This window comes from Chaetodon trifascialis, chromosome 10 (assembly GCF_039877785.1).
Source record: "Chaetodon trifascialis isolate fChaTrf1 chromosome 10, fChaTrf1.hap1, whole genome shotgun sequence".
Lineage (NCBI taxonomy): Eukaryota > Metazoa > Chordata > Actinopteri > Chaetodontiformes > Chaetodontidae > Chaetodon > Chaetodon trifascialis.
In genome coordinates this window covers 818,737-845,195 of record NC_092065.1, presented here as the reverse complement: position 1 = coordinate 845,195, position 26,459 = coordinate 818,737, and the positions used below count along the sequence as shown (strand labels likewise).

Here is a 26,459-nt window from a genome sequence, read left to right as displayed (position 1 = left end):
GAAAAGAAGAAGACATAATATCCAGGATGAGATTCAGTCATACTGGCCTGAACAATACACTATACGTCATGAGGAAGCGTGCTACAGGAAACTGTGAGTACTGTGGATTACAGGAAACAGTGGAGCATGTATTCTTACATTGTCAACAGCACTCCAAAGGAATCAACTAACACTGACTGAGTATGACAGAGCTATTAAGGAGGGATTCAGGAGATGCTGGATACAGGGCAATATTCAGGTTTTTACAGAGCATGGGGGTTATCATTAGGATCTAATGTAGAGGTACAAGCTATCCTGCTCCACACTCCAGTCCAGAAGGTGGCGGTAATGCACCTAACAGTTGTTTGCCAACGGCCAGGAAAAACAACAGAGGAAGAAGAGGAAAAAGACTAACGCCATATGTACCAGAATGCATTGCGGCTCTCAGTTTCAGAGGAGAACCGTGTTACCGTAGCGTTGCTCGAGAAGCACACACTGACACACGGGCTTGATAGCTCGGTAAGATGTTCGTATTTGTTTGAGACATCTATCGTCTGTATTACCAAACATATAGTACTTGATAATGTCAGCTGTTGTTGTGAAATTATTCCGTTTCAGCGCGTATGATTTAACGCAAAATCTTACCTAGGTTGCTAGCCTACATTAGCTTGCGTTAACAGTTAACAGTAGCTGTTATCATCATCCGGGAGCTAGCCAAACCGATGAGTCCTCAGTAAATGCTCGATGATCAGCAGTCTTGTACCTGGAAGTCACTTTAGCTAACGTTAGTTCGTAAACCTGCCACTGGCACGTCACTTCCAACATAACGTCTTCATGACAGGCTGACGTTACCTCTTCGATTCATATTATTGGTTCATCTATCTATCTATCTATCTATCTATCTATCTATCTATCTATCTATCTATCTATCTATCTATCTATCTATCTATCTAATACAGTACAGTACAGTCCCTAGCTGTAGGTTAACGTCTCACTGTTTAGTGTAACGAATATCTTCATTCTGACCTCTGTCACACGCAGCTTTCAGTTTTTCAAACATGGATCAAGACAACAATTCAGAGGTGTGTAACAATTACAGACTATTTTTGTATGAGATAGTAGCTTTTTTTGACTGATGTTTTGGTGATGCTCTGCTCACACTGGAATAAGGGGACACACTGGGTGTCTTAAGTGTTTTAGAATTATGTTGTAGAAAAAACCCAAAACGTGTTATTCTTTTGCTAACTTGCTTGAAATTGTTTTTCAAAAATTTTAGTTTTAATTTGCCCCGAACAGTTACCTAAGTATGTGCAATCAACTTTTCTGTCCCTGACTAAACTTGAACAGGAATAATCTCTTTATCTTATGGTGATGTAAACATGACGTGTCTAAGATGTCTAAGATATTGTTTGCTGTTTTGATGTCTAACAGGATGAATCAATCGGCCTATCAGAGGATCCCTCAGAAGAGGAACTGCCTTGTCTACCTCCAGGGCTGTGTAAGTTTTTCTTTTTTTCTTTTTTTTCTTTTTTTAACGTAAATAGGTTGTGTATGCATGAGAGAGATGTTGCAATACCTTTTTTTAAAAGTGACAATTTCTATGCAGAATTTTCTTTATATAATAATATAAACTCTTATAACTGTGTCTGAGACTGGATAGTTTATCATCTGGCAGTTCATTGCAGCAACCTCTTCTTTGCTATTTCTAATTTAAATAGTAAATCTGCATGGCACAGTTATGAAAGTCTTACAAATTCTATGCTCTGTACAAGAAAGGGATTTGCTGATATGATATACTGCTGCTTCTTGGGTCAATGGTGGATAATCACCACCTATTTAATCAGAATACCTTAAACGCACAGTATTAACTGCTGGATCTGGGTTGTGGAGTTACTTTTGTGTCCTTATTATCCAATCAAACAATGGGTTTGAGAGCAAAGCTTCCATATCAAAAATAGATTTGAACAAAATTATTGACAAATGTATGTATTAATGCAAATCCAGATGTTTTGTGTGGAAATGAAGACGTTTTGCTTGCAAATCCAAAAGTTTTGGTTTTGAATCCCAAAGTTTGGCTTGTAAATCCAAAAGTTTTATTTACTGTTAAACTGAATCTCAGAGCCTATGTTGAAAGATATGACATGGTCACTAATGAACAATCTCAAACGGAGTGACAGATTGGCAACATCCACTATTAGTAAAGTCCATGGAGAAGTCAGAGTGGGAGTGGAGAAGACTGAAATCAATGCACAAGTATGTTTATACGTAACTTCCATATTAGTAAAAGCAAGATTGCTATGTTTGAACTGGTGCATGTAGATTGCTTTCATTCAAAGATATTTAAAAAATTATATATATATATATATATTTTTTTTTTTTTTTAATTTTGTCCGCATGTAGCTACTATCTTAGTTCAATAATTACTCATAGTAATGATATGTGCCCAGGCTGCGTGTAAGCTTGAATGATGTTATCCATGTAGCTACTAGTTATCAGGACTATTTGTGCTTAAGAATCTCATGTTAGTTTATGCTATATTTGTGCTTTACTGTATAATTTTAGCTGCCTGCAGCCAGCATAGTTAATGACTATCACTTTCTCCTCTGTTGTGATGTTAGCTGAAATGTCTGAATTGTAACATTAGTTGAGCTGTCTGGATTTCAGTCTTCTTGTTTTTATACACATTTTCAATTTAATTTAATAATAGCGGCTGACGACAGCATCAGATCTATGTGGAGCGATAAGGAGACTGTAACAGTGCTAACATTAAAACATGAAAGAAACATAAATGTCATATTCCCATTCTGTTTTCTCCTGTATTTTTCTTTATTGTTTGATTGGTGCTCACTCAATTACATCATCACCTCCTACTGCTTATTTCAGTGGGCCAACTCCTGATAACAGTATTATAGAAGTGGATGGAAACAAGCATTCATTTGCATTTTCTTTAGCTGATTTTGCTGATTGAACATTTAGAATATTTTCAAAAGATAGGCCCATTCCAATTGATCAAAAGTCCTCCCAGCATTGACTACAATTAAAGTTAAGTCTTATCCTTGCTTCTTGGCATATTATATTAATGACATACAGATGATTCTAATATTGGTTTTGACATTTATTGTGTACGAAATCAGTTTATTTTTTGAGGATTGTTGTGAATTATATCAGGAACTATCTTGGCTATCTTGATTATGTTGGACTTTGGTAATGATTTTATTGTCACTATTAATTACACTTATTGGTTGATACTGAGATGGAGTATTACCTAGCTGTCATGATTTTGGTATCACTTAGACAATTGCTTGGTACATTGCTGGAGAACATGATGCCTCGATGCATTATTAGTATTATTTAAAAAGGATAAGCTAATCCTTCTCCAAAATGTAGAATAAAATTCTTTTGGAAATCCATCCATACCTTTTTTGTAGAGGAAAGCGGTCAATTGCATTTTAAATTTGCTGTTCTTATTTCAATTCAATTCAATATATAGGGCCAAAACAGAAGTTGACACTTTCCATATAGAACATACTATTTATTGTATGAGACCCAACAATTCCTTCATGAGCAAGCACTAGGTAACAGTGACAAGGAAACCCTTCCTTTTAACAGGCAGAAACCTCAAACAGAACCAGGCACCTCAACAAGGGGGAGGGAGGGAGGGAGAGAAAGAGAGATGTTTTGATTTGATTTTTAAACCAATATTTATTTATCTTTTAGTGCACTGTATAAAGCCATTATACATGCATAAAGATACTAAGATGCTTAGAAGACATTAGAAAAACAAAAACAAATCAAAGACCTAACTGAAAAATTGAAATGTGAGACAGGCTCTCCACCTCATTGACCATATGAGAAATAACAACATAGAATCTGTAGTTATTAGTCTTGATGCTGAGAAGGCTTTTGATTCTGTTCGTAGAAATATTTGTTACTTAAACGCTTTGGCTTTGATGATCAGGTAATTGGATGTTTAAAATATTGGTGACACTTATCAACCCCAATACAAGTTTGCCTAAATTATTATTTCTCCTTAAAGAATTTGGCTCAAACTCTACGTACATACACTACCATTCAAAAGTTTGGGGTCACCCAGACAATTTCATGTTTTCCATGAAATCATACACTTTTATTCATCAAATTAGTCGCAAAATTAATAATAATATAAAATAAAGTCAAGACATTGACAAGGTTAAAAATAATGATGTTTATTTGAAATAATAATTTTGTCCTTCAAACTTTGCTTTGGTCAAAGAATTCTCCATTTGCAGCAATACAGCGTTGCAGATCTTTGGCATTGTAGTTGTCAATTTGTTGAGTTAGTCTGAAGAAATTTCACCCCACACTTCCTGAAGCACCTCCCACAAGTTGGATTGGCTTGATTGGTGCTTCTTACGTAACATATGGTCAAGCTGCTCCCACAACAGCTCAAGAGGGTTTAGACCTGGTGACTGCGCTGGCCACTCCATTACAGACAGAATACCAACTGACTGCTTCTTCCCTGACTAGTTCTTGCATAGTTTGGAGGTGTGCTTTGGGTCATTGTCCTGTTGAAGGAGGAAATTGGCATGGCTTTGCAAAATGGAGTCATAGCCCTCCTTATTCAAAATCCCGTTTACCTTGTACAAATCTCCCACTTTACCAGCAACAAAGCAGTCCCAGACCATCACATTACTTCCACCATGCTTGACAGATGGTGTCAGGCACTCCTCCAGCATTTTTTCACTTGTTCTGCATCTCACAAATGTTCTTCTGTGTGATCCAAAGACCTCAAACTTAGATTTGTCTGTCCATAACACTTTTTTCTAATCTTCCTCTGTCTAATGTCTGCGTTCTTTTGCCGATCTTAATCTTTTCCTTTTGTTGACCAGTCTCAGATGTGGCTTTTTCTTTGCCACTCTGCCTAGAGGGCCAGCATCCCGGAGTTGCTTCTTCACTGTGGACATTGAGACTGGCATTTTGCTGGTACCATTTAATGAAGCTGCAAGTTGAGGACCTGTGAGGTGTCTATTTCTCAAACTACAGAGTCTAGTGTACTTGTCCTCTTGCTTAGTTGTGCACTGGGGCCTCCCACTTCTCTTTCTATTCTGGTTAGAGCCTGTTTGTGCTTTCTCTGAAGGGAGTAGTCTTTAGTTTCTTGGCAATTTCTTGCATGGAATAGCCTTCATTTCTCAGAACAAGAATAGACTGTTGAGTTTGAGAAGAAAGTTCTGTTTTTCTGGCCATTTTGAGAGTATAATTGAAACCACAAATGCTGATGCTGCTGATACTCAACTAGCTCAAAGGAAGGCCAGTTTTATAGCTTCTCTAATCAGAGTTCACAGTTTTCAGCTGTGTTAACATTATTGCACAAGGGTTTTCTAACCATCAATTAGCCTTTTAACACGATTAGCTAACATGGTTGCTGGAAGTGTACACCTATTTAGATATTCCATTAAAAATCAGCTGTTTGCAGCTAGAATAGTCATTTACCACATTAACAATGTCTAGACTTTATTTCTGATTAATTTGATATTGTTAGTGCTTTTCTTTCAAAAATAAGGACATTTCTAAGTGACCCCATACTTTTGAACGGTAGTGTACATATAAATTCAATTTACACAAAAGTCAGACTCTTACCTTCAACTGTGAACCTCAGGAAAACATTTATATAAGGTGTAAATTTAAATGTAAAAGGTAACATAGTACAAAAAGTACAGATACTCAAGGATTTATCTGTCACCTATGACCACAATTATGCCCCCATAACAGTTCTTACTAAAGCAGACCTAAATCGCTAAATTACTACCGATGACCATGTACAATCGAATAGATGCCATAAAGATGAATAGATTACCTAGGCTGCTCTTTCTTTTTCAGTCACTGCCTTTTGAAGTACCTCCTATACAATTTCATGAATGGAAGAATGATGAAGAATGATTTCAACATTTATCTGGGGAATCTAGATTTCATACATTACAACTGTCAAGGGATAAAGGTGGACTGGCTTTACCCTGCTTGGAAGATTACTACAGAGCAGCACAGACTTCTCTGGTTTCTTGATGTGACCCTGAGTATGATCCAAATGGAAGGACTTCGACAACAAAATCAAATAAATATACCAAGTCTTATAGACAAAACTCTCCTGAAAAAGTGTTTGGATAAACTGTCAAACTGGATTGCAGTCTTTCTAAACCATGTGTCAAACTCAAGGCTCATTTTATGTGGCCTGTGAGACCTTAAAAGCCATATGATAGTCTTGAAATAAAAATGTATGCTGCATAGTGTACAGTGACCTGCAAAATGATGACATCCTCCAATGTTGGAGTGCAATGTTTACATATTGGCGTTTAACTAAAGTGGTTTTCTAACAAGTGATAGAGGTGAAAAAGATCAAATAATCCCAAAATGTCCAGGAAGAGAAAAAATGATGCAGAGGGAAGGCAATTTCATGAAAGAAGGGAAAGCGACTACATAAGTATGTCAAGGAGAAAAATCAGTATGTCTTCTGTGTTACGAGGCAGTGTTGGTGATGAAGGAATACAATTTACGTTGGCATTTTGACGCCAAACACGGAGCCAAGTATGATGAATTTAGTCTGAAGAAAAACATCAAATTGTCCAATTGCAGCAGAATTTCGTTACAAAAGCCACAGCCAAAAATGATGTGGCAGTGAAAGATAGCTTTATTATGGCTGAAGAAATCGCCCGAGCTTCAAAATGTTTTTCAGAAGGTGCATTTTTGAAGATTTGCATGCTAAAGGTATGTGAGCAGTTGTGCCCCGACCAGATACAGACTTTTCAAAATGTCAGTTTGCCAAGAGACACCATCGCAGTTAAGGAACTAGCAGGCAATCTGATTACACAGCTGGCCGAAGAGACTTGCAGTTACCTGACTTACATTCATTAGTTGTTGATAAACACACAGACAACACAGATACAGCGCATCTGTCCATTTTTATAAGAGGTACAGTGTTTCCTCTAGGATTCTTTTCAGCAGCGGGGGCAGGCTCTCCGGGGAGCCGTGGCAGCATAAACAAATGACACTTGACTGCAGATTTTACTTTTACAACCTATTTATTGAATGGCCAGTTGAAATTTGCTTTTTAAAGTGTGTGTGTGTGCGCGCGTGTGCTCTGTCTGTAACCCCCGCTTTTCCCCCTCCTGCTCAGTGCGTACACACTGAAGCCACCACACATCATGTAGTTGACCAATCGTGTGGCTTGAACGGAAAAAAAGTCGAGAAAAACAAAACCAACCCCAAAGTGGCTCCTGCTGCGGCTTGCAGGCAGGAGCCTGCTCCGATAGTTTACTTCAAAGGGCGGCTCTAAGAGCCTTTTTGTTCCCGACTGACACATCACTACTGACTAGCGTCATCTTCATCAGCTGTCTTTCTCTTCTTAGAGAAATATTTGAACAAGCTCATCTGAAAATGCAGTCAGCAGTTACATCATGGCGTGTAGATATTAGCTAAATGCTATCAATTAGTTTACTTACGTTAGCCCAATTAACTTAAGCTACCGATATGTTACGTAATGTTAGCTGGCCGTCAATATTTTGCAAATGTCTTTTTGACTTGTAAAATCTATTATGAGTTATCTTAAGCTAATAAGTCTACCTTTTTTCCGGTAAGTCGCTGCCCTATTTTCCAAGAAGACACTCTGACCTTGTGCTTGACGTGATGTCACTTTCAAGGCTGTGCTCTCACGAGTAATTAACGTTGAACTCTGGCGGCGGTGTGTATTTGCAACAATTTAAAAAAAAAGAGAAAAAAAAAAGGAATTTGAAGGAGCAGCAGCTAGGATTTAGGAATGGCGGCTCGCCACTCCCTAAATGAATGTAGTGGAAACACTGAGGTGTGAAGGCAGACTTCACTGTCAGCGAGGAGCTCTTGGGTGTAGCTGGATTGTCCTCCACCATGCCTTCAGTGCCTGCTGCTCGAGGAAAAAGGGAGCCTTTCTGTGTGGAGTTTGCATGTTCTCCCCGTGCTCACCTGGGGTATCCTCCATTAAAAAAAAATGGACCCCCACTAAAAACATGCAAGAAGTTCACCACCTGACCAATGGTGACAACAGGAACTGGTCCCCGGGCGCCAGTCGGCTGACAGCCCACCGCTCCTGGTCCGCCGCGGAGGAAGGACGGTCCAAGGATGGGTTAAAGGCGGAGAATAAATTTCACATATGCATGGCGTGTGCAGTTTCCCCTCCTAACTTCGCATGTTGTGTGTAAAATATGACAAATAAAGGGATTTCTTATGTTTGCCCTCTGCAAGGCTGTCTGCAGCCATTTGTTTTTGTAAAATGCCACATCTCTCACACATTCTAAGCAGCTCACAATTATTTGTTGTACCATAGTTCTGCCCCTCTCAACTGACAAAAAAGTTTTCACTCTTGTTTGTGTTAATGATAATGTGATAATATTTGACTTGGTTTCACTGAAACATTTGATCTTTGATTGATGGAGTAATGTATGTTTCTTTGCCTGATAAATTAAAAGGATTTTTATTATAACACAGGGCAACATACTTACAAATATCTTTACTAGAGATCGACCGATATAGATTTTTCAGGGCCAATACCGATTATTAATAATCAAGCGAAAACGATAGCCGATATTTAGAACCGATATTCGTTTGGAGCAAAAATGAAAATTTTGGTGTCAAAATTTAGAGTAACACCCCTGGGATTAGAATGAATATAATATACTGTTTGTTTTAAAGACCTTAACTTTTTGTAAAATAACACACACAAACACTTAATTGAACTGCCTTTAAGTTTAATTATTTTTAAAACAAAAAGTGCAGGGGCCTTCCAGCAGCATTTCTTAAAACTCACTCGAATGAATAAATAAAATAGCTCCCTTAATTTTTGAAACATCAACAAAATAAACTGAACTGAACTGTTCTGAAATTTGGGTCTGAGTTAGTACTCCCAATTAGATTGTGGTGCAGAAAGCAGAGCTGCTCAGCGTGCTCTCCTGTTAGGCGGCTTCTCTTCTTCTCATTAAGTGCAGAGACTTCGCTGAAGACTCGCTTGTTTGGCACAGAAGAGGGTAGTGCACCGAGAAATTTTCTTCATTACACACGTGAGTTGTAGACGCGACGGTAAATTTATTGATTGAAAATAAAACACGCTGAGAATAATCTCCTCGACGTGTGCTCTCTGCCTGACTCATATCCCTGGACTTTACGAGTGACAGGCAAAAAGACGATCATTTAACATCAGTAGTTAAGTTGCTGCACCATAGTGTAGTGAGAGCATGAGCGCTGAGGGAGAGGCGATTGTAAACAAACAAGGACACGTTAGCGTGTAGTACTGTTAAACTTATAGGCTATAATCACCTCCGGTGTTGTTTATTGATAAACCAGGAGCTGAGACATGTTAGGAGATTTATTATTCCCACAGAGTAATGGTAACTGAAAGGGCCTATATTATTTTTGTACGTCTGGCCCCAGCTATAAAGCGGTTGTGGCAATTATAATGTAGCGGTGGGTCATCATGAAATACGCCGTGTTGAAGTTGTGAATAGTTTAATCTCCAGAGCCAAACAGCGGAATTCAGCAGGTTTTCCTCCCTTATACTTGCTATAGTATACGTACCAATATGTTGTTATGTCTTCTTTTTTTTTAATTCAGTAAGGAGCTTCAGGTCATGTTCACTTGGTTACATCTTTTTTTTTCTTTGGTGCGTGCCACTATTTATCTTGCAAAGTGGTATGCTTGATGTGATTAGACAAGTAGGTTGGTGAAATGTCAACTCTGGGCTTGCATGTTATCACTGAAATTGATCATAAGGTTGTGGTATTTTTAAAACTTCATCACAGAGGGTTTTTATTGCAACTTCGACTGACTCTGTTGCCTTACCTCTGCTGGATCACCGGAGCAGTCGCCTGCTTCTCCTTGTCTGTGGCACTGCATGTAGAGGCTTCAGTGTTGATTGGCTGTCACTGACTCACTTGTGCCACATAGCCAATCAGTGAGGGCTGTGAGCAGGACATTCTTACACAGCCAAGAGTTGTGACTTCAGGCAGAGAGACGGCTGCATCAGAGCCAAAGGAGCGTGTTTTAAAATACATTAATTAATTTTATCGGTGAAAAAAACGGCGAATATTGGCCGATATTATCGGCCAGGCTGATAATTGGTCGATCCCTAATCTTTACATTTATGTAAATGCATGTACAATATGTGTACACTTGAATAAATAATAATCAAATGCAGAGAAAGTTATTTAACAATATGTTAAGTAGTTACATTGATACAGTCTTACAGTTACAAGCAGCCCAATGAGGGCAACCATAATGCTGATGTGGCCTGGAGTGAAAATGTGTTTGACACCCCTGCTCTAGCCGAAGGGCTGGAAAGCGGTACAATAATGAGTGTCTGCAGGCAACAGTGAAGCATGGTGAAGATTACTTGCAAGTTTGGGGCTGCGTTTCTGAAAAGTAGTTGAAATTTGGTCAGGATTAATGGTGTCCTCAATGCTGAGAAATACAGGCAAATACTTGTCCATCATGCAATACCATCAGTGAAGCCTATGATTTATTCTCCAATTTTTTTAAATAATTTTTTATGGCTTCAAATTTATTCTGCAGCAGGAGTACTACCGCAAACATACAGCCAATGTCATTTAGAACCATCTTAACCAGCATAAAGAAGCGCAAGATGTCCTGGAAGTGACGGTATAGCCCCCACAGAGCATTGAACTCAATATCATCGAGTCTCTCTGGGATTACGTTAAGAGACAAAAGGATTTGAGGAAGCCTACATCCACAGAAGATCTGTGGTTAGTTCTCCAAGATGTTTGGAACAACCTACTGTACCAGCGGAGTTCCTTCAAAACTAGAAGAATTGATGCTGTTTTGAAGGCAAAGGGTGGTCACACCAGATATTGATTTGCTTTAGATTCCTCTTCTGTTCATTCACTGCATTTTGTTAATTGATGAAAATAAACTATTAACAATTACTTTTTTGAAAGCATTTTTAGTTTACAGAATGTTTTCACACATGCCTCAAAATTTTGCACAGTACTGCATACGTAAAAAAATCAATGAAAAGAAAGTTAAAAAAAAAAAAGTAAAACCAATTCAGCTGTTAGTCTAGAATGTATTGCGTGGCATGCAGGTGTGCACATCACATGCATGTACACACACACGCACACATAATAATGAACTTATGTTGGGGGAACAAGTGGGGATTGTTAGGGTTAGGGTTAACCCTACCCAGAGCTGATAGCTAGTTGCCAAGCAGGTTCAGTACTGAATGAGTCACAGAATAGTCAGATGTATCACCCAGATAGAACCGAATTAGAGGATACTGTAAAGCCAACGCTGTACATATTGCATTTATTTATTTTTTTGTTGTTGTTTGTTTTTCAGTTGAATTATACTGAAGGTAGAATTTTTAGTTAAATAAATCTTATCTCAGTACTGATCAAAACAATCACAATTGTTTCTGCCATAAAAGAGCTGCCCTATTGCATTCTTAGATTATTCCAAATGTTTCCAACAATGTTAAAACAGAGAGAAATTTGTAACTTTATTCAAGGTAAGAGTGTGTTTCATTTGGTCACCTGCAATGGTGACACAGGAGACACTGGAAGTCAGCAAATGTGTGTTAACATAAGATAAATACATTTTTATACATTACCTCATCCATGAACATTTTTGCCTGAGTCACAACATATTTTCATCAGCAATGGTGGTTTTTAGGTTGTTTTCATTGTTTTGGTCGAGAAACCCCTTGCAGTAGAAATTACATATTGTGTGTTTAAGAAAGCAGTTTTTCCTGATTCAAATGCATGTGCAAATGGTCTTGTTACTGTCCTCACTGATAACCACAGACTATTTGCAATTTTTCCAGATCTCTGTATTCTGGAAAGAAACTCCTGCATACTATACTTTTTCTGGTGTGCATGTAGTCCTTTGATTTGTCTGTAACTCTTCTTTATTTGCAGATATGCTGCTTGTGTGAATTATAACTATAGCTAATGTGTCTAAGGGAAATATAAAACTACAAAATTGCTGAAAAATGAAAATATATCTTTCCTTTAATACATCATAGTAGATAGAGTAGGACATCAGAGACTGCAATTTTCCTCTTGTATTTTTGTTGTCCTTTAGTAACTCTCTGTTGTTCCTGCCTAGCGGATGGCGAAGCAATGGAGCTGCTTTGGCAGTTGCGAGCCCAGCGCCGCCAGTTGTCCCCTGAGCTCCCAGAGACAGTGACCTGTCTTAATGCTCCTGATGGCAGCCTCTTGTACCTGGTGGGCACTGCCCACTTCAGTGACAGCAGCAAAAAGGATGTGGCCACGGTGAGTGATTTGTACAGTACTCTGTGCCACTTATGTCCTTTTAAAAATATGATGGAGTAACTCGGCAAACATGAATAAGTGCTGTGAAGTAGCACCTTGAAGTGATGATTAGTTGTACTGTAATGAGGCTGGCATTCCTCTTTTGCCAAGCATTATCATTTTTTTGTCCAAACTTCCTCCGTCACTGCTCATTTGGCTTTTTGTCTCTTTCTTCTTCTCTTGTGCTCTTTTTTTCTCTCTTTGACTCTCATCAAACATACCCATTGCTTTCTCTCTCTTTCTCACACAGACGATCCGTGCTGTGCAGCCAGACGTGGTGGTGGTGGAGCTGTGCCAATACAGGGTGTCTATGTTGAAGATGGACGAGAGTACACTGCTGAGAGAAGCCAAAGACATCAACCTGGAGAAGGTTCAGCAGGCCATCAAACAGGTCAGGCTTTCAGAACGACGATTAACATTAGTCTTACTGGGAAAAAAATGCAAGAAAAGAAAAAAGAGAGAAAGAAGGGAAAAGAAAAACAAAGACAGTGAGACTACTGTATATTCTGAATTTGAAACAGCTCTTACCCTAGATGGGGAGAAACACTGAAAGGGATTGCAGCATGCACTTAACCTCTCAAGACTCCAACAGCGCAGGAGTGGGTTGTTGCATTAATTGTTCTGCCCATCCATCTACACGTTTACTAAGTTTAAGTCTGTAATCATTCCCTACATAATTTGAAAGATGAAATTCTTGTGATTCGACTGATGCGAACCATTTCACAATACAGTCACAACAGCAGGTAAAATCAACAGTAGCGATTTTGACTGACATTTTACTTGACCAAGTAGGATCTTCCTTTTCATCTCTACCGCTGAAAATAGCCAACCAGAGTCAGCGTTAATAACTTTATTCATATCACACTTTTCATACAAGAGCTGTTGCTGTCAGTGCTTTACAATAAAGAAATCACATGCATCAATTGAGTGCTTCACATACAAAAGACAGAATGGACATTATAGCAACTTCAAAGAACCAAAGAGTCGCTGATGAACTGAGATTGGGCCTGTCAAAAATATCGCGTTATTAAGGTGTTAACGCAAATCAATTTTAATGGCGTAATTTTTTTTATCGCGCAATTAACGTTCTTTGTGACCTAGTGAACTTGTATTTTTTTTATAAGCTGTGGCCACTGCTAGCAATGTTACAAAAACTACAGGATCCGATTGTAAACCGGAAACAAAACAATAGGCACGCCCCACGCATGTTTTGGTCTTGCCTGCTCGCTAGCTGTGAAAGCGTGGGCGGATGTCAAGCGCGAAACGCTGAAATGGATGTGAACAAGATTCTGAATAGAAGGTTTAGTTTCAAAAAGTTGCCAGATGGGTCGACTGACAAGATCAAAGTTTGGACTCCAAAGTTTGTTTTTGAACTAAAAACAAGCTTACTGCAGCCATGGCCAAGTAATGTTCATTCTTTCTGGAGAGAAATAAGAGGCTGCGTTGATAAGCCTCTGGTGAATAAACAGAAGAGCATTGTAGTCTGGCTGCTTGTATGTTCAGAGGAAACTTAAGAAAGGAAAGTTTAAGCCATGGTTTAACTGCACTATAGGCTGAATCCTAGTTTACAATGATGTGCACTTTGTAACTTTATCTTGTATCATCCTGTTTTGATCCCTTAGAAAGGGTTGTTGAAGGGGCTTTTTTGTAACCAAGCATTTATTTTTTTGTCATCTGTTTGTTGACAGTGTTAAAATGTGTGAGATTTGATTCATTCAAATGTGAATGACTGCTGTGTGTGTGAAATGTGTGAAATATAACACTACACATTGTTTTCAATAAAAAACATTTGCACAAAGCAAGCCTATCCACTTTTCCATGTTGATAACAGTATTAAAACGATAATTAATGGGACATTTAGAATAGATAAAAATGTGTGATTAATTTGCGATTAATCGCGAGTTAACTATGACATTTATGCAATTAATCGCGATTAAATATTTTAATCGATTGACAGCACTACTTTTGATTAAAGAAAAAAAGATCAACTCATGATAACATGTGCAAACTCATAATCAAAGTAATCACAATGATCAAAGAAAACTAGCGGGAAACAAAAAATACGGCAACCCGGCTCCCCCCCACCCCCTTCCTCTCAGACAAAAGTGAACAGGTGAGTATATTCACTTAATATCCCCACCCATAACAATGTGGCCTGCTATCCCCCTATTCAGCATGACCACAAAATAAATAAATAAAACAAACACTAAAAAAGAAAATCAATACACCCCTTAACCTCATTACCAATAAAAAGAAAATAATAACCATTCATTCATGGCTCCTACAGACATAAAAACAGAGATTTTTTTTTTTTTTAATAAAATAGAGAATTTGATAATAATAGTAAAAGATAGAATAAGGAGTACAAATAACATTGAACAAGGTTGAAAGGAAGGGCTTTATTCTCGTCTTTTGTGTGAAGATCCAGCAGCCAATAGGGCAGATGACTGACACTCTCAAACAGTGTTAATATTGATATGACACGGGCTTTGAAATGATAAATATTGTGGCCTTTTTATGGAGAACGCCTCAACATACTTTAACTGTGCAATATACATTTTCTGTGGTGGCTGTGAATATTCTCATTCATCCAGGTCATTGTAAGCTTCAGGGCATTCAATCGATCGCAACTGGACTTTGTCAGTTTGTCTTGGAAGACGTTTCGCCTCTCATCCGAGCAGGCTTAATCAGTTCATGCGCACCAGACTAGATAGGACAGCTCTAGTCCAATGAAATGGTGTTAGGTTCAAGTATTTATCCTCTGATTGAGGCCAACCCCCAAACCAAGGATGGTATCACTATTGTGAGGCAAACGATCCCCCATTAAGGCGATGAAGGGTGCGACCCTTGGGTGTCAACGACAGTCGTCTGCCTCGTTAGTGTCCCATTCTTGTCATTGGGAGGCTCCTTGATTTTCTGTGGTATTACTATCAGTTTCAGATTGAACTTGGATTTTGGCAAAGCTTCATGCTGTGGTCCCATGATGTTTTCTAGCTAATAAGACCATCTGCAGGTATCTTATCTGCAAAAATAAATAAAAAATTCAGGTGGAAGTCAAAACCCTCTACTTCAGTCTGTTCATACTTTTTCTCCATGCCAGTATCACTGACAGAGATTCTGATTGCTGTGGAGAAAACCATGCATGTACTCGAAATGGTTCAAGAACAGCTTTCAATTGACTTTGGGTATGCCTTGAATATGTGCTTTATGCTGATTTTAAAAGAATGGAAAGGGATGTTAATGGAGAAATGAATATCTCTGATGTATGATGGACAAAGAGAATCAGCTGAATTAACAGAGTTTTTTTATTTGTTCTCTACTTTTGTGTTTTCTCTTTTTTTTCCAAAGCTGTGTTCATGTAACTGCACAAAACTGAACAATGGGATGGAACAATGGAATGCACATCTGTGTTTTTGTGAATGCTTATATCTGTCCTCTGTGTTTGTCAGAATGGGCTGATGTCTGGCCTGATGCAGATTCTTCTGCTCAAAGTTTCAGCTCACATCACGGAGCAGCTGGGCATGGCTCCTGGAGGAGAGTTCAGAGAGGCCTTCAAAGAGGTAAAAGGCACACAAATGAAATTTGAAATAAATGGGTGGATGAAAGTTTCCCTCTTTTCTGTTTGTTTTATTCTCTTCTGTTTTTATCCCCAATGTTTTTCTTGCACAGGCTGGACGGGTGCCGTTCTGTAAATTTCACCTTGGGGACAGGCCGATCCCAGTGACGTTTAAGAGGGCCATTGCTGCTCTCAGTCTATGGCAGAAGGCCCGTCTGGCATGGGGTCTTTGCTTTCTGTCAGACCCAATCAGGTAAAAGCTCACCTTAATACCATGCAGTGTTTTGAGCCTGTCTTTCTCAATATCCAATATCCATCATCATCATCATCATCATCATCATCATCATCATCATCATCATCATCATTCATTCTTGTTTAAGAATGAATAGAGATGTACTATATGTTGTTGTTGATTCTAAAGTTTAAGCCACCTCTATCGTGACCCCTGAGGGTCAAACAACATTTCACAAAACACAACACTTCACAAATATAGCATTTCAGGAAACACAACAACATTTCCCAAAACCAAACAACATGTCAGATTACAGAAAACAACGGACCACATTGGACATCACATTGTGAATGGACAGAACCCTGGTGACAGTTCAATGTCATTTCCATTTTCTCATGCAGTGAAAATCTGATTCATAACTGATAACATCACTGTACATAAAGAGAAGACAGGCAGTCAAGACAGAGCAGTCCCAGTAGGTTATTCAGACCATTGTTGAGAAAGTAAGAAATGCACACAAATCTATCAAGTTGTGATATAATAAACTGTTTGCATGCTGCTCAGCAAAAACTTGAATGTAATTATACCTCAATACTGAAATCTAGTTACGTAGGCAAACACAATTTAACATTTGTGGTTAACATTATACACCTTTACCAAAATTCTCTCATGATGCGTGAACAAATTTAACGCCAAATAGGAGGAAGGCTCAAAGCCACTCCTTCTTGATAAAGTATAGTTGTAATGTTAAACAGGTTTTTAGTGCACAATGGACAAAGTCTGAACATCAGGCTTTTTTCCAGGACCTTAAGCACAAAACATGAACAATGTTAATAAAAAATGAAACTTTTAATCGGATTGAGATGATTTAGGTTAGATTGACTAGGCTCAACAATAATACAAATCTGAAAATTTGTGTGTGTGTGTGTGTGTGTGTGTGTGTGTGTGTGTGTGTGTGTGTGTGTGTGTGTGTGTGTGTGTGTGTGTGTGTGTGTGTGTGTGTGTGTGTGTGAGAGAGAACAGTATGGTTGTTTGGTTGGGAGAGGCAGTAAGAAGAACCTGATCATGTAAAGCTTGGCCATCATTCCAGCTTTTGTAAATTACAGATGAGAAATCACAGATATAGATGCCATCCCCAAACATGTATATAGACTAGTATGTAAATAAAACTGGAAGTGATTTATATGCAATTGGAATGTAAGACTGCAGTCACTGATGACTTGTAACACATAAAGCTTCTGTTTCATCCCAACTTGAAATACTTCCTAAAATCTCTCACGCCCTGTCATTTTGCACCCTGCAGCTAATCCTGTAGATGGTGCTGCAGGTTGTGGCCTTTGACCTGCTGATCAGGGTCAGAAAAATATGTTATCATGCTTAAAACTCTGAGAAGTAACAACATTTAATCATACTAATCAAGTAATCATAGTAATGTTACAGTGCTTTTTTAAGGAAAAAAAAGGCACCAACTGACACTTATGCCATTTCTTTCCTCTGCTTCAAAACATAACAAGCTGTGATATGTCAAATGGTGGTCAGAACACATTTTATTTGATTGACTTTAACTTTTACTGAATTTGAAACCCAACTTTCATTGTCTTTGTATTTGAAAACCAAATCTGACAATAATTGCAGTATAACTCTAAAGTAATAAATGAGTTTTGCACAGGTGTGATAGAAAAGCACTGCCATTAAGTCAGAACTGCAGAATAGTCACAGAATTCAGATATAGTGTACAAAACCCGATAATCTTTGTTATTATGAAAAGAGCAATCATTTAACAATTCATAGAAAGGGAAAAGGGTTACAACGAGAGATAATTCCAACAAAGTGCTCCAACCAAACCATACAAGTGTTTGCCATTGGCCAAACGGCACTGAACTGTCGCCAGGGTTCTGTCCAATCACAAACAAATGTGGTCCCTCCTTTTCCATAACGCTGTTGTGTTTTGTGAAATGCTGTGTTTTGACCCTCGGGTCTGTTTGGTTTAGGTGAGGGTTGCGTTTGTGTATAGCATGAAGGAGGAGTACTCAACTGTAATGACTGTTTTTGTATTGATATCAGTACCACATACAATTTAATGTATTTGCAATATCAACAGAGTGGAGGGCAATATTCTGTACAGACAAGCATAAATGAGTTTGAAGCAGCTACACTGACATGCAAGTGCTTGATGTGAATTCTCCAGACAATGACATACTTTGTTCACACAAGCAAATTTAGACATTACACGCACTTTGTACTAGTGAGCTACCAGGGAAAAGTCTGGTTAATGTCAGGTTCGACTGATTCTGACATTGTATTAACACAGACAGCTCATTTGGGTAATGTCCTGAAACATACAGGCTAGGAATTCATTTGTGAATATGGTTTTTGATGTCCTGAGGTGATCCACATGATTATCATGCCTTGATCCTAATACTATCCATCCCTGCCCAACTTACCCAATAAATTGTGCATAGAGCAAAATTTTGGAGGAAAACTTTGTATAGGGAGGTTGTTCAAAGAATTTCATTCAGCAGTTTTTGGCTGGATTAGTTTCTGTGCCCACCACATGGATTAGAATTGAAAAGGTCCAAACTATGTCCTCTCTTGAAAGGTTTCCATTTTGTCTAAGACAAGAGCAAAACTTTTACAAGGGTGGGTTAAATGTGAATGATATTAAAGAATGGGGAAAACTGGGGAAATTGTGGTAGCAGTAGAAAACATTAGCTTCCTGAATTTTTTGGCTAGCGCAAAATGCAGCTACAGTATGTATGTGCATCACATATATTATGTTCTGTTTGGAAGCAGGGAATGTGCACCCACACTCAACTCTGGAAATTCTTTAAACTGCTGGTGTCTGTGAGATCTGACTGGAAGCATTCTGCATGAAGTGATTGTGTGTCCATCCTCTGACATCTCCTAGATTAAGCCTTAAAATTGCTGTTAAGTAGGGATGTAAGGATACCAAAAACTCTTGGTAAATAATACCAAGATACAATATTTATTGTAATGTTTTAAATAAAGAGAAAACATGACTTGAAAAATGCCCTTTAGACAAGACAAGACTTTATTTGTATAGCACATTTAAAACCACAAAGGCAGCCAAAATGCCGTACATAAAATTATTCAAAAAATAAAATAAAAATTGAGAAGAATAAAAAGAAAAAAGAAAAGTCAGGCAAATATAAAACACTTAAAACAGAAAACAGAAAACAGACAGATGGGCTCACGGCAGGTGCTGTTTCGGGGGGATGCCAGTCAAAATAAGTTAAAAAGTGTTAAAAGCCAAGGAATAAAAATGTGTTTTTAGAAGAGATTTAAAAACTGGAAGCGAGGGTCGTGTTCTCATTTAGACTTAAAAAATTAAGTGAAAGCCATGCTTTAGTGTCGGTGAGACAGTCTATGAGTGGCTGGACTGAGTCTGCATTGTTTTGTGGCAATGGAATGTAGATCTGGCAATCATTAGCAAAAAAATGAAAAATGAAATGACATATTGTGTTTCCTGAAAACAGAACCGAGGGGGAGAAGGTATAGTGCAAATAAAAGAGGGCCAAGGATTGAGCCTTGGGGGACCCCATATGGAAGAGGAGCTGTTGAGGACACAGTGTTGTCAAGTTTAACACAGAAGCTTCTGTCCGTCAGGTACGATCGGAACCAGTTGAGGGCAACACCCTTAATGCCCACACAGTGCTCAAGGCAAGAGATTAAAATGCTGTGGTCAACAGTGTCAAAAGCAGCAGACAAATCTAAAAGCACAAGGACAACAGACTTGCCAGAGTCTGTTGACAAGAGTATATCATTTGACACCTTCAGAAGTGCGGACTCTGTGCTGTGGAGGGCTTTGAACCCAGATTGGAACAGCGGAAGGTTAGAGATAGGTCTGAAGTTGGAACAGAGAGAGGGGTCGAGGCCTGTTTTTTTGAGTAGGGGCCGTACTACTGCATGTTTAAAAATCACAGGCACTGTACCAGAGGAGAGACTACTGTTCATAAATTAGTGTGTGCAGCATTTTTTTTTTTTTTTCATATAAAACCTGTTAGTAACTTAAAGTGCTTTTGCTTTCTTTCTTTCATAAGATAAAATAAGAGTAGCCAGCCATTACGTTAGCATGTGCAAGAAATGTATGAATTTTCTTTGGCAATTAATGATTTAACTATGCTGCATTGTTTTTGTTTTGAAATTGTACAGTCGATAGCAGTCCTTAAAATAATTACAAGAGCTGTTCCATTGGGTGACCATACATGATCAGTTTATGTACTAGCAGGTTTAAGAGTCTCAGTTTGGCAGTCAGCACAGTTGAACTGCAGTGAAAAAACGATGCTACATGCCTCACTCGACCAAGCAGACAGCTGGTGTGGCTTACGTTCAAACCCGCTTGTGAAGACAATGTTTAACGTGTCTGAAAAACACTTTGTGTGGGGACAGTCCAGCCTGCTACATCCATATTTCATGCATTGTCGGTAACCACAGCAGTACCATGATGACTGTTGTTATTCTTCATGTCAAGCTCCCACTACAAAATAGGAGATTTCAAAACCTCAGATATATTGAGTCCAGTGTGTGATTTGAATGTCGGACAAAATTTTTCATTTCTCATTCTCTGGTCATAACTCAAGCTGTGACTGTAATGTAGCTCTGAGCAGCTTGTGAAGTTCACTTATCCGTGGTTATTGAGATACAGTTTCTTCTTTGAGGCTCTGTATCACTTTAGCTTTTGTCTCTTGGCTGGTATCACTGTGCGACTGAAGTGTGGCTGTTTTGTAAGTGTTTACTTTGGCTCCAATGTGTTTCCTAACCTCTGAATTACTGTGAACCACAGAAAATGACCTTAAGTCTATGCATTCACTGATGCATCTTGTTATTTCTTCAGCTCTCTGACTGTTAAGAGGAAGTGGGGCTCCAAATCCTTTGTTCAGGCTTCTATGCCATAGAAGCCATCACAGTATGTTGTGATTTGAGCTTTTCTGAGTGGTGATGTGCCAAATAGCTTCTCATATTTAATGTGTTTCCCATAGTGTAGTTGACCATTGTGTGGCAGTATTTGCAAATTGTTTTGTGTTTGACAGTTTCCTTTTCACTGTTGTCAGTTCGGAAAATGAAAATGCTGCAACACATCAGCTCTCAATGTCGATGGAGTATCCTCAATCTCTTTTTCATTACTGGCATGTTCATTCATCATTTTCTTGTTGGATTTATTTTTGGCAATGCTTGGCTGTCATGCAATGACGGCAGTCTGTCTCCTTGGCTATTATGATTGCACCCTCTCCTGTTAAACAAAAACAATACAATTTCCGTCAGAGAGATAGTCAGTAACCATATATCGTCTCAGTAGATAACGTCACAGTCCCACTACAGCTTCGAGCCATATTTCTATCGTGATATAGCTAGATTCGATATATTGTTGCAGTTCAGGGCTGGATGCTTATTTTTTATAATGCTATTTTTATTACACTCTTTTGTATATACTTGCTGTGTTTTTTACCCAACCTATCTTTTACTGGTGCTACTGTAAATTGGAATTTCCCCTTGCGGGACAAATAAAGGTATATTGAATTGAATTGAATTGAATTGAATTGATCCCCTGAATTGTGTATTTCTAGACTGAAAACACAACAGTTAAACTGTAGTGCTCTGGTGTTACATTACGGTGAAGATGGATGGGACAGACATTTAAAGTTACGAAATCAAAGCTGCAGAACTAGTAGAACATGATGACACAGAAGTACTTGTGCCAAAAAGAGTAGCCCTGTCTGTTTATTTTGTCAGGCTAACATGAGCAACTTGCTCCACCACCTTAGCATGTCTTGTAACAAAAAGACGAAAATAGCGTATGTCCACTTTAATTCGCCACCTCATGCAAACCACACAAGCCTGTTATCATATGAAAGCAGAGAGTGATGATCACAAAGATGTCTGCCTCCTCACTGTGCGACGAAAACTCTGCGAGGTAGCAGCCAAACAGTAGCAGAAAAAACATTGCTAAATCATGAAGTATGTCTTACCTTTGCTGTTTTGTGGTCAAAAGTTATATTCCAGCTCAAAAAAATGCTGCTAATGTCTCCTCCTATGACTCTGTGTTATGGCGCATTTCCATTACACAGTTCCAGCTCTACTCGACTCGGTTCTACTCTACCCTACTTGGTTTGGTTGAGTTTCCATTACAATTGAGTACTTCATAGTACCTCCTCAACGTAGGCGGGGTCGTCATACCACGGCTACGCGAAACTGCCATGATGTCAATTTGTACGCAACGCAAACAGAGCCGACAAACAATGGAGGACATCGAGGCTATGTTGTATTTGCTGCTCTGTTTGTGGCTTTTTGTCACACACAAAGCAAGAGAAGAAACCCAGAAAAGGCTTCGGACTGCAAGGCAGAACACTCTGGAAAAGTACGTCGCAGACCAGTGACAACACTCTCCGGCCAATCAATGGCCGACAGGCTGTTGACATCACACATATAGTATCACTTCTACTCGCTTGGAACCTCGCCAGAGCAGGGACTAAAAATAGTATCGGGTACCAGGTACTATCCCTAATGGAAACACAAAACAACCGGGTAGAGTCGAGTCGAGTCGAGCCGCGCTAGTGGAAATGTGGCAATAGTTTGAGACCAATCATGAAGGTCCTGGCTGTTTACATAAAGAGGAGGGGGTTTCTAGAGAGGATGCAGTGCTCTTCATGCGATAACCTATCTCTGGGCTCACTTCCTTCTGGATCATCATTGGTGTTACTATGGTGAATTTGGGCACTGCCCCTCGAATCTCTTGACTCTGACTGGTCAATAGAGGTGTCGATCATCAAAATAGACCAATGGGTTGCTGAGCTATTGACTGCTCTAACTGCACAGTTAGTTTCACCGCTCATTTACCCATGAATGAGCAGAGCACTAACAGAGGACTCTGCTGAGCAGCCCAAGGTGTCATTTTACTGTTTTAGTTGCATTTCGTCCTTTCATGAGAGATAAGAACATTAGCAAGCAGAGAAAAAGGCTGAAAAAGCGTTTTCAACAGAGGAGTTTCTCCATAGGCTTGGATGAGATAACGGTACTCTGCCCAAATGAGTGCCTGGATATATCTGTGCTAAAACATCTGTCTTTCAGATGAAAGAAAAAAAAATACCATCATATACCGTGAAACTGTTGTAATTTATGGTAATACCGCCCAGCACTAATTTGATGCCTTGTTGGCAGCCTGGTATTGTTTGCTTTTGATTTGATGCTCATACAGTTGTTCGTTTATAAGCTGTTTTGCTGTTTGACCTATTCGTGTCTTTTTGTTCCCAGATAAACTAGATAATAGTACATCACTGCAGAGTAAGCACTGTGCCCTGCTTTAGTTAGTCGTATTGTGTTAACCTGTGATGTTTGGTTTCTCATATTGTGGAGGTTTGATGTGTTTATTAACTGATTATTATCAGATGCAGAATCACACTAAGTCCTCTCCTTGAGGCAGGCAGAGCTCCCCCAAAAAGCCATGGCATAGTTCACACACTGACTAAAAGGCAATAAGAATTTGTCATTTCTCCTTACAAAATAATAAATGCCAAAGCATAAGTGTTGTATATATCTTGTATTAAAGATTTTAAAGAAGCCCTAAAACAGTTTCATAAACTTGATTATCACAACATGATTTTGAAAAAAAATAAATTATGCCTTACTCTGTCATAACTGTCATAACCAAAATGTGTACTGTGTGAAGACAAAAACAATGATACTCTGTCATAACTGTCATAACCAAAATGTGTACTGTGTGAAGACAAAAACAATGATATCCTCTTCTTCCTGCGTGACCAACAGCAACTGTGTGTCATGTTTTAGTAAAGAGGATGTAGAGAAATGCAAACAGAAGGACCTGCTGGAGCAGACCATGTCAGAGATGATTGGCGAGTTTCCTGCTCTCCACCAAACCATCGTGGCTGAAAGAGATATCTACCTCACGCACACGCTACGTCAGGCTACACGCTCTGTGGAGGCACCCTGTAATGCCCAGAGTACGTATTACAGTATTTGGCACTCCTCATTCTTATTTGCAGATTCAGTGTTCGCACCATAATCCTGGTCTTTCTCCTTCACAAGTATGTACATTATAAATGGGTTGATACACGCACATGTTTTTTATTCAGTTACATATCATAAGATACTCATATTGAACATTAAATTATTTGAATTTTATTGTACTCTTTAAATTTATCACCAGAATTACACACCTGTGCTTGATATAATGAAGCTGTGTCAGTCTAATGTGTATATCTATCATCAAATTTGTGACTGAATTGTAATCAACCTCAAGATACTGTTCATGGAAATGCTTAGTCATATTGTATATAATAACACAAAATATTTTAAACTATATTTCACGAAACAGTGGGACATTTTTTTTCACTTTTCTTAGCTTTAAACTTTTTTTATTCATAGTGAGACCATAGGAATTCAACTTCTGTGAATCATGTACCTTTTCAGCCATTCATTTGTTCTGGATTTGTTCTGCAGAAGTGCCTGCTGTGGTGGTGGGAGTTGTTGGGATGGGTCATGTCCCTGGCATAGAACGGAACTGGGAGAAACCACTCAACATTCATGAAATCATGAGGTATATACGTCTTTTTTTTTTTATATCACAGATACTAGATAAGTACTGTAACTGTGTCTCGGCACCTCCATGACTGCTCAGTGTGTCTGTCTGTCTTTTTGTCAGTGTTGCACCTCCCTCACGTTTTGGCTGGGTGTTGTGCACGGTCATAAAGGGTGTCATGATGGGAATGCTGGGATACGCCTGCTACCGTGCTGGTGGGACTATCGGTCGGGCCATGCTGTCTTCACCTGTGGTCCAGTCTTTACTGGAAACTCTACGGCGACCCCCTGCTTGACCCCACTGTTCTTCTGTGAGCCATCATTGGCATGACTTTTGAACTTTTAAAACAATTAATCTATCACCAATGGCCTTAAAAGCAGGAGATGAGACTGGAGCTGCGGTTTCACCAGCCCACACTATGAACTGTCAAGGACCTCAGGGACTTCAAAGCCTCCCGCCTCAAATGGATGTCCCTGTAGACACAGCAGGGCCATACTGCCAAAGAAACCTTGACAGCACTTCTTTTGATCTTTCATATGGTGTGCAAATCCTAGATTTTGTAAGGTTTACAGATGCCAGTAATTCCTGTTGAATAGATTGACATTTTCCCCCACCATTCATTTAAATTACCTACCAACATTTTTCTTGACAAGTATCATTTGAATCATCTGTCCTGATATGACTGAGCCATTTTTTGAGAGGCACTCTTTTCTAACACTGTCTTGTTATTCCTTCCTCTGTTCTGGTAACAGTCAGCCTTTTTCGTAAATGGCCCTTTTCAAGTCCAGCACTTTATAAGAGACTGGTAGAGAACTGTACTGTACATACAGCCAATGGGACGGGAAAAGTAAAACATGACAGTATCCATAACTTCACCTAAATATAATAAATAAATTACTATAACAGTTTCTGTAGATGTTACTGTTACTGACCCTTGTGGTGTAAGGTAAATGTAAAGAAAAAAAGTCTCAATTTTGAAGGCTGACCATTATTTTCTTAGTTCTTAAAAAATAGTTTTGAAATGCATATTCTTCATACAGGATTAATGTAAGATAAATTGGCACTAATTTCCATGTGCACAGTGCTGCCTACGTTAACAGACAAGTGCCTCATATTGTAGCAGTAAGGGCTAATGGTGAAATATATGAAATGGCAAAAATGTGTTGTATGCTTCTTGCACACACTGCAGCCAAGTGGTCAGTGCAAGTTTCTAATATTCTCTCTTCATATAATTATATGATTTATATTTATTTTATTTTATTGTTGCCCTAAATAGAGAACATTTAGCTTGTGTTGCCTTGGCTTCAGTTGAAATACTACCATTGCCCCTTCATTTTACGTTCACCCATACATTTAGCAGAGACCTGATGCAGGACAGGCTGCACTGTGCCTCAGGATGAGCAAAGTATTTATCTTATAATTTGTACATTTGATTGTACCTCCACAATGACGCACCCTCACACACTGGCTTGAGATGGCTCCATCGGAGTATAAGGGCCACATTAAAAAAAAAAAAAAAACAAGATTTCAAGATTAAAACCACAAATTTATGTGATTAAAGTCATAATATTTTGAGAATAAAGTTGTTCTGTCCAAAAAAAAAGTCCAAATATTACAATAAAAAGTCATAATTTTACAAGAATAAACTCAAAATATTACGAGAATTAAGTCGTAATTTATGTGCATGAAGTTGGAATTTTCTGAGAATAAGGTCATAGTTTTATGAGAAAGTCGTATTATTATCATGTTATTTTAGAAGAGAGATATCAGAAAAGTAGTTAAAATAAGGAATGTAGAGAACTATGTGAAGTTGTA

General features: G+C 38.7%; 1 protein-coding gene across 2 annotated transcripts; it reads left to right on the top strand.

The window, feature by feature from the left end:
* The first annotated feature begins 413 nt into the window (after positions 1–413).
* Positions 414–26,459, top strand: trabd (TraB domain containing). Of its 2 annotated transcripts, XM_070972489.1 has the most exons (10): positions 414–498; positions 1,021–1,061; positions 1,411–1,477; positions 12,097–12,263; positions 12,553–12,693; positions 15,752–15,862; positions 15,972–16,111; positions 23,894–24,066; positions 24,566–24,662; positions 24,768–26,459. In XM_070972489.1, the coding sequence occupies exons 2-10, from the start codon at positions 1,038–1,040 to the stop codon at positions 24,937–24,939; spliced, it is 1,092 nt and encodes a 363-aa protein (XP_070828590.1). In that variant the 5' UTR covers positions 414–498; positions 1,021–1,037; the 3' UTR covers positions 24,940–26,459. The 2 variants fall into 2 exon arrangements, with proteins under 2 accessions (XP_070828590.1, XP_070828591.1); XM_070972490.1 differs by lacking the exon at positions 15,752–15,862 and having other exon boundaries at positions 24,768–26,367.